This window comes from Gavialis gangeticus, unplaced genomic scaffold, assembly GCF_001723915.1.
Source record: "Gavialis gangeticus isolate Ggan-Ray unplaced genomic scaffold, GavGan_comp1, whole genome shotgun sequence".
Classification (NCBI taxonomy): domain Eukaryota; kingdom Metazoa; phylum Chordata; order Crocodylia; family Gavialidae; genus Gavialis; species Gavialis gangeticus.
The window spans coordinates 13,883,037-13,891,980 of record NW_017728980.1 but is presented as its reverse complement, the minus strand read 5'-3'; the positions used below and the strand labels follow the sequence as shown (position 1 = coordinate 13,891,980).

The following is an 8,944-nucleotide window of genomic DNA, read 5'->3' as shown; positions in this document are numbered from 1 at the left end:
ACTGCCCCCATGCCCTGCAAACTGCCCCCCTGTGCCCTGGAAACTGCCCCCCTGTGCCCTGGAAACCGCCCCTTGTGAGCTGCAAACTGCCCCCCATGCTCTGCAAGCTGCCCCCATGCCCTGCAAACTGCCCCCTGTGCCCTGCAAACTGCCCGCCCCCCCGTGCTGTGTTAACTGCCCCCTTATTAGCTGCAAACTGCCCCCCGTGCTCCTCTAACTGCCCCCTGTGCCCTGCAAACTGCCCGCCCCCCCGTGCTGTGTTAACTGCCCCCTTGTGAGCTGCAAACTGCCCCCTGTGCTCCTCTAACTGCCCCCTGTGCCCTGCAGACCACCGCCCTGTGCTCAGCCACTACCACCGCTGTTCAGCTTTATACCCGCTCTGCTCCACCAGCTACTCCTGCTGCTCCCTGTGCTCAGCCAACAGCCCCTGCGCTCCGCCACCTGGCTGCGTCTTACCCCGCTCTGCTTGGCTAACCACCCCAGCACATCCGCTCTGCTCAGGAAGCAGCACGCACATCCTGGAAGCCTGGTGGGACTGGGAGCCAGTGGCTGTGGACTGGGAAATCGTTTTATCCCACCTCACACCGCGTTATAACACCCTTCCCAATGTTTCTGGGGAAGAGCAGTTTGGGCGAGAAACAGGATTTGCCACAAACGAACGCGGACGCTACGTTTTCCAAAGGGAAACAGGAATCATTGTTCTTCGTACAATATTTATTTTCATAGCAACCGGTCAGAAATCACCTTCTAAAAACTGGTGGCTGTTCCCAGCTGGAACTGCTTTCCACATAAGTTTGCATGCGAGTCGTGGAAGTGCAGGGCCTGGCCCCTGCCACTGTAGTCATCTCTCGAAAAGTGCAGTTCCTTCAGCTAAAATTAAAATGAAACCTCTGCGGTTATGGAAACATTTGACACCTTCATCGTTTAAGTCATAAATGGAACAAGCCCAGAAAACACAGTAGTTACAGCTGTAGAGTCTGTCAATATTCAGTGCAAATACAAGTTCTTCATTATTTCAAAACATACCGGTATGACTTTCACATTTCATCAATTCAAAGCCTGTTAAACAGGCAGAATTACTGTATTATTTCTGTGACTATTCAGAGCATTTGATTATAACTCAGATACATTGTACCTCTAGAAATAACAGAGAGTGCTAGCTAAGTATGAGAGCTGGAGTTCACCAGGGAATCAGAGATAAAATACCAGTCCAGGCTTTGAGGAGCTCATTATAAGATAGTTTCTATTGTTGCTACCACTAGCTCAGAATACAGAAGAGCCAGGGACTCAATTAATCCACACATCAATAGACATATCCCCAAAACAAGTCTCTTCAAGCCAGATTGTCTTCTTATTTACACCAGCTACAAACTGGACAAACTCTGTTGACTTGTGGATTTGCATCACTGCAACTGAGCCCAGAATCTGGTCCTTGGCGTTTGTCTTATATCCTGTTTGTATGGCTCGCTGTCCCCAGTCGCAGCACTGCTTCCCACTGAAGAGTCACTTCAAATCAAATTGGTAGCGGAGGCAGATTCCTTGCCGTGAATTCTGCAGGAGCCGATTGTTTCACTTAGACCTGGAGCGGAGTCTGTTTTTTAAAAATGACCAGCTGGATGCTGTACTAAAGGCTCCCCACTAAGCGATGATCTATATTTATCAAGGTTTATATAAAAGAAACCTGTGCAATAAACTTACTTTGTTCTCTTTTGGCTGAGGAAGGCTGAGCTAGAGGTAAACCCATGGCTCTGTCTAGTTCCAGCACTGATGGTTCTCTTTAAGGACATATTTATCCACTAGCCAAGTAATCAAGCATGCCCAAGACCTAGACTTGAGACCCCAGGCTTGTCTCTGAATTCTGGGCAAATGGGCAGACTGCATCCCATGCCACGCTGCAGCCCCTATGGCTCATCCACCCCTCCTAGGTCAGGCAAGACGGATTGCCATGCAGGGCCTGGAATGACGGAGATCGAAAGGAGCAGAGGGGAAAGGCAGGGACCCTTGGAGCTCGAGCAGGGCCCCAGAAGAACGAGCCTTCCCGCTCACGTAACACACTATCTGCCACTCAGAAAAGACCTTATCCTGCAAGCCCCATACGAGCCCAATGACAGTTAATGAGACATCACAGATGAGAAACTGCTGCTCAGATGGAAAAGTTGCAGGACTGGTCCCCAAAGTATCTCTAAAGAGACATACCCATTATTTGTACCTGTCTTTCCTTTTCTGAATGAGTAAAACCTCTTACTAAACTCACTGCATGCAGGCATTTGGTCATAACACTTCCAAGGGGGCCCAAGCAGGATGTCTGGGACTGACTCCCATCCCCACTTCAGTGCACAAAGATTCGTGTGACGTCCCAGGGTGCTGGGTGCCAGCTCTACCAACCTGCTTGCCTTCTCGGGGGCCGCGCACCACACGCCCTGCGTTGTGGAATACATCATGCCTCCGACTCAGGAAGGAGCAGGAGTCCAAAGCCCTGTCTGAAGCTGGCCATGATTCCTTCCCAATCTCACAGATTTGCAAACTGCTTTTGTGCCCTGGATGAATTGCCCCTAGATGTTGGCCGGGGGGTTTCAAATATTGCCCCCAAAAAAGTAGTTTCTAAATTGTAGTTGTTTCCATTTAGATCATGTCTCAAAGCTTGTTATTCCCTTTCAGGACATCTGTAATAGCCCGACAGCTCAGAGAGCTGTTTTCTACTCATCGTTAAGCTCTGCCTTTCTGCCCTTGGCATTAGAGTGCTATGCATGGTTGGAGCATGTTGCTTTTCCAAGGAAAGTAGGGATGGGGCTCATGTTGAGGCAGGAAGCTGTAAAACGGGTAGTATTTGAGGCAGGCAGTGCGCAAGGGCCTTTGTGACACGGTCCACACCACTTCCTCGCGGCACCAGCCACCTGTCATTTTCCGTAACATGCTGCTGAATCCCTTTACTCCTGGAACAAAAGCCGGTGGCAAAAGCCCCACCTGTTCTCATATGTAATCCTTTGCTGTTCCTTTGCAGATGTGCCTGGGCAAGGGTGCTAGGCTGGTCTTCTTGCCCCACGGCACAAATCCTCTCCCGGGGGCACTGAACTACAGTTTAATTCTTTGTTACTCAGGAAGCGGCTCTGAGAGCCTGAAGGAGGCATGCTGCCAGCCTCAGAAACATCCTTGATCTTTTCAACAGGGACAGATGTATTTCTCACCAGAGCTAGGTGCAAAGCATCTCTTGCATTACAACATATATTGCTGAGCCCTCCAAGTCCACATCCAGCCCCTCTACACATGCTCAGGAAGACTCAAGTGTCTGTGATAACAGTGTCTCAGTCTGTGAAATACATTTGCTGGAGGGAGGAGGCTGTGGGGCCTCTTACACCAGGGTCCCATTCTTGCTGTCGTATTTCAGCCGGGGCCGGGGGAAGTTCAGGGTGGCGTATTCGGTGGCATTTTGCATTTGCAAGTTCTTCACCTCTTCAGCTGAGCGCTCCCGAGCCTTGGTGAACACCTGGATATCTGCGTAGTGCACGCTGTCATCCCGCTTCGTGCTCTTGGGCTTGTTGACAGTAGCATAGACTGGATACTCCGGGACTTGGGTGTACACCTGCGCCTTTGTGGAGAAAAGAGTCCTTGGCAGTCAGCTCCCCACTCCTTCATGCCACCCCCTCGCACTTGTGACTTCCTGGAGGGCTGGGTACCACTCACTGCACCTGGTACTAGCTAGAGGGCTATGCCAGATGCCAGCTCCACAGAGAGTCAGAGCAGGTGGCCTCCACACTGTGCTCAGCGTGGCAACGGAGGTACACCTCCAGGAAATGACAGTATTGCCCCCACGGCATTACTGCCTCTGCCAGCCCAGAGAGGGACGTAGCCCTATAGTCTCAGCCGGCTGCTCCCACAGCTCTCCCAGTGATAGTCAGACCACCACTTCTGCAGGAAGTGTTATCGAAGCTGAGCTTTCCCGCCCCCCCTTTCCTACTGCATGCATTACACTATATACATAGCATATCCATAGGGTTATAGACCAGTGCCTCTATGTTGGAAATATGCCATATACCCGTGTGTGATGTACTGTAGTTGTTGCATTTTGCACTGGAGTATGTTTGCTACAGTTCACCCAAGGGTGGGGGGGGCGTATCTCTTATAGCGGCTATTTGATGAACACTGGCTGTTCTTGTCTGCATTGAGCACCACTTCCCTGTGCACGAATCATGCTGTTCCTGCACTCTACACAGAACAAGAAAACCCTGGGACTTTCCCCTCCTAACCCAGGAGAGTACAGCTGAACACTGCATTTTCAACTTGTCTACTGAGTGAAGTCTCTTCAGGGGCTGTTTACCTTCCTGCTGCCTTGGTGCTGGGGATTCACATGTCTTGCTCTGGAGCCTGCAAAAGAAACACCAGAAAACCAGCATGACTTAACTGTTGATTGTTCCATCTCTTGAATTTTCCAGTGATGAGATGGCTAGCCCGCAGGCTCTCCCTGCTGGACCTTTCTCAACTTTCCAGCCCAAGTGGAGTGCTCACCCTATCTGTGCCTTTGGAGCATACCTCCCACAAGAAAGCCCGGGCTTGTTCCTTTGGAAAAATGAGGTTTCCTGAAAGGACAACGCGCTCTGGGCCACAATGTTCTTGGCAGTACCTCGCAGGAGGTAGGCAGCACAGAGAGCTGCCTTGTCAGGCCTCGGAGCAGCTCCGAGCTACTGTTTATTTTATTTTGTCCTTTGCCATTTGGCAAATGGAGTGTTTTGCAGGGGCGGGCCCTAGGACTACTGGAGGCACTCGGGCTTCTGGTTCATTTATTTTCCTCTGCTCAGCGTCACGAGGGATGTTTGCAGCTCTTGCAAGAGTGCGAGGTCCCCGCTACTGCAGAGCACATGGACGGCAGTCGTCTGCCTTCTGCTTTGCACCATCGTGGTGACTGCAGTTGGTCTGGGTGCTAGATTTGAGTCATTTCAATGTTAGGGGGAGCTCCGGCAGTCTAAGTTGTCAAGGTAAAAAAGGAGATGTAGCACGTGAACTTTTTGAAACCAAATTCACACCACCCCTGGGCCTGTGGGACTCTCCTGCTCTCTGTGGTGCTGTTCTCTTGAGTATGTTTCACAGATCCTTACCTTGCTTTTCCTTTTTCCTCTTAAAAGGTGAAGGACACTTCCTGAAATCAGAGAGAGATGTGTTATTAGCGCAAGTAAGCCTAGATCTCCGCCACGTTCATTGGATGCACACGTGCATGCGTGCACACGCACACTGCCCAGACCCTGCACTTGTGAGCCATGTGAAAGCACTCTAAAGCTCCCCGCAGAAGACCTGTCTAAGCCCAGCAAGACCCTCTCAAACGCAATTGCTAGGAGCTGTCCAGTGGACTGACATTACTGACTGCACCCCAGGGGCTCTAGGGCTGAAGCATTTCTCTCCTCCTCATACTCCTGCTCATACTTGCTCACCAGGGGCAGGCAGAGGAGAAGCCTGGACTGTACGTTTCCAGTGTGGGCTCTGCCTGCCCTGAAGGAATAAAAAAAGGAATCCCACTACTGTTACAGGAACTAGTGATCAGCCAGGGAATCCAGTATCATCAAGAGTTTTAAAAGGCCAAGATTTAACAGTGTTTCCTGAGGTTATCTGAGACGCAACAAGATACAGCTCCCCTGACAGTGGCTGTGATGAGACATCTCCTGACTCAGGGAAGGACTACATAGTAGATAATATGGGTAGCAGCTCAGAAGCCTCCAAAGACCTTGGGATACCTACAAAAAGCAGCAGCGAATGCAGCAATCCCCCAGATTTTGGGGATGGGTCTCCCACTAGCTGCTAGCTCTGAGGTTCTCCAGCAGGTGCGGGAAGTGTGGGTTGTAGCACAGCGAGCCCTTGGGGTGGCAGCTGCATCCAGGTGAGAAATACCCGTGCAAGGTCCAAGTTTGGATCCTGCAATCTCCCACTGCCCTGTATCTTGAGCAAAGAGGGGCTCTTTCCACATGTGGGGGTTCTTGCAGCATGTGCCAGGGCAGGTTCTGGTCACTGTTGTGCTTCATGGACCGCGTGCCTTCAGAAGAAGAGAGGATGAAAGTCCTGTCTTCCTGTTTCCTGGCCCTCTGTCCAGGCAAAGGACAGAGACAAAGGGGCCAAGCCCCACAACATCTAATTCATGGAGATCCATGGAATTGAACCAAAGTGCTGATGGTGCCTGCTGTGTCCAGCCAACCACCCACCCACCTCAGGAGCCTGCCTGCTTGTCCAGCCGTCTGTCTGGGCTGCATTCGCCCCATGTTCGAAGAGCGGGAATTAGCTCTGTGTGGCACAACTCTTGTAGGGATATCTATGGCGCTACCCTTCTGCATGCAAGGACAGATGCTATATGCGGTGGCCCCATCTGAATCCAGCCTCTATTAATCACTCAGAAGTGAGCTTCTAGAGACGTGAACAACATCCTGTTTAAGTGGAAACGCTGGTTTCTTGTTGCATGGGTAAGCAGGTAGCCCTGATTATGTTGGAAGACTTCTCAGGAGGTATCATCTAGTCCTAGCCCTTGCTCCAGCCAAAACCACCCTGTTTAAAACAACTCTTTATCTAAGCTGCACTTAAACATGTCCACTGCTGGAGACCCTTCAGTCTCCCTAGGCAATCGGTTCCAGTACTTAGCCATGTCTGTCCTTAGAAAGTTCTTCCTAATATGCAACCTAAATCTCCCTTGTTGCAATTTAAGGCCATTACTTCATGTCCTATCCCCTGTAGACACAGAGAACAATTGTGTTCACCATTCTCTTTATAACAACTCTTTAAAATCCCTCCTTAGTCTTCTCTTCTCTAATCCCAGTTCTTCTCTAACCTTTCTTCATACGTCACATTTTCTAGACCTCTGATCACTGTTGTTGCTCTTCTCTGGACTCTTTCTGGTTTGTCCACATTATTTCCTGAAGTATGGTGCCCATACCTGGAGTTGAGTCCTCCAGACAAGGCCTCACCAGTACCAAGCAGAGTAGAAGAATTGCTTCCTGTAACTTGCACGTGCTAGTGCTATTCATGCATGTCAGTACACTATTATTTGGGGGCGGGGGAGGATTGTTCAATTGACTCATCCTCAACTTGCACTCCACTATAACTCCCAGGTCCTTTTCTGCACTGCAGCCTAGGCAGTTGATTCCCACTTTGCATCTGAGCATTGACTTGTCCTTTCTTACGTGTAGTACTTTGCAGTTAGCAAATGTCATCCTATTTATTTCAGGCCATTTTTCCAATTGATCAAGGTCTTTTTGAAAACAAATCCTGCCCTTTAAAGCATTTGCTTGCCCACCGAGCTGAGTGTCATCTATGCAAAGCATACACTCAATTCCATCCTCCAAGTCCTTAATAAAAAAAAATAAATGGTGTAGTGGTAGACCCAGGGCAGACTCCGAGGAATCCTCCTGGGTATCTCTTTGCAGTCTGCAGGTAAGTCACTTACAACGTATGACATTATTATACCGGATTATATGTATACAAACATGTGTAATGTAAATACATCCTTCAGAAAAGGGCTGAAACATGTGAGTAATGCCATTGCCACACTGCAGCAACGCAGCCCAGGGGCACAGCAACACGGTGCAGAGCTGGGGCAACACAGGTGATGGCTCAGATCTGGAGTGACACGAACGGAGCAACACCGCAGTGACATGGCCCGGAGCAGGAGGGACGCCGCCGGGAGACGGGTCCGAACCAGGGCCGTACAGCCGTGATGCTGTATGAGCAGAAGCAGTAAGTGCTCCCAGGACTGTAGCAATACCATGGTAACGCAGCTGAGCCGCGGCAGAGAAACAGGGAGAGGAGAATGACGAGGAGTCCTGGTTGCTAAGAGACGTCCGTCTAACAACTCCGTTTTTGTGGAGGGGCTGGAAATGCCGAGGCTTGCGGGGCACGTCGCCAGTATTAGCAGCTCCGTGACCCGCTGTACGTACACCCTGGCAGCCAGGGCACCGCTCAGCCGATGCACAGGGGAAAGCAGGAGGTAACCTAAACCCTGCTCTTGGCCCCAAAAGGGAACTAGGGAACCGGGGGTCAGAGTCCTCCTGCAGGAATCCTGCACACGGCAGCCAATTCTGCTGCTGTGCTATTGCCCTTCGGTAAAGCCGCTGGTGCCGCATTGTCCATACCCCACAGATACCCCCAGTTACCCCTGCCACTGCAGTCACGTGTCTCCCACTATGGGATCAAAGGCTCGGGGCGCTGAGAATACTCTCGGGCTGTCATGGAACATATTCTCTCAGGGCCAGGTGTCAGTTTGCTGAGCTCCCGCTACTGTAAGAGCCCAAGTCATTTTTCTTGTCGAGCCTTGAGCTGAAACCAAGCTACAGCAAATAAATTCCATGTATGCAGAGCCAACCCTGCCCCCAGCAACAGCAGCACAACTGGAGACAAACAGGCCAAGCGCAGGTACGTCCCTGCGGCGCCACGATCCATCCCCTTGTGTAACGTCCCCGGCTGCTCCTCTGAACTTGGCACCGGCCCGGCTATCTGCACAGCTACGTGTCACAATCTGAGCCAGACGCACGAAGCAAATGTTATCATTCCAGAAAGCTAAAAAGGACAAGGGGGAAGCAGGTGCCGATCCTTATAGGGCTAGCAGCATGCCAGCACATACATCCGTGCCTGGACTCTCTCCAGCCGTGCAGGCTTCAGAGGGTCCTGGAGCCGAGCGCTGTCCTTGCTGCAGCACGGGCTGGAAGTGTGGAGCTAACGCTTTCGAAACAAGGGTGGAAGAGGGTTATGGACAGAACGCAAGAAGCACGTGGCTTTTGTGCGTGCCCAAGTGTCAAAGGCCCGTGGCCCACTCACGGCAGTACAGGACCTGGAGGATCTCGGTATGCTCCGGCTTTAAAATGGGTGTGCGTGTGTGTGTGTGTGTGTGTAAAAGGTTAACGGCCTTTGGTTTTGCGACAAAACTATGAAAGGCTGCAGGAATGAGGGTTAAGAATCACGAGGCTTTAAGAATGGGCAG

General features: G+C 51.0%; 1 protein-coding gene across 1 annotated transcript in view; it reads right to left on the bottom strand.

Moving 5' to 3' along the window:
* Positions 1 to 693: 693 nt before the first annotated feature.
* The window catches only part of CUNH11orf52 (chromosome unknown C11orf52 homolog), an 18,973-nt gene continuing 10,722 nt past the window's right edge, over positions 694 to 8,944 (bottom strand). Inside the window, exons 2-4 of the mRNA XM_019510543.1 lie at positions 5,091 to 5,131; positions 4,316 to 4,362; positions 694 to 3,586 (exon numbers count right to left, since the gene is read on the bottom strand). Of these exons, the coding sequence (XP_019366088.1) occupies positions 3,350 to 3,586; positions 4,316 to 4,362; positions 5,091 to 5,131 (325 nt within the window). The 3' untranslated portion in view covers positions 694 to 3,349. The remainder of the gene's footprint in view (positions 3,587 to 4,315; positions 4,363 to 5,090; positions 5,132 to 8,944) is intronic.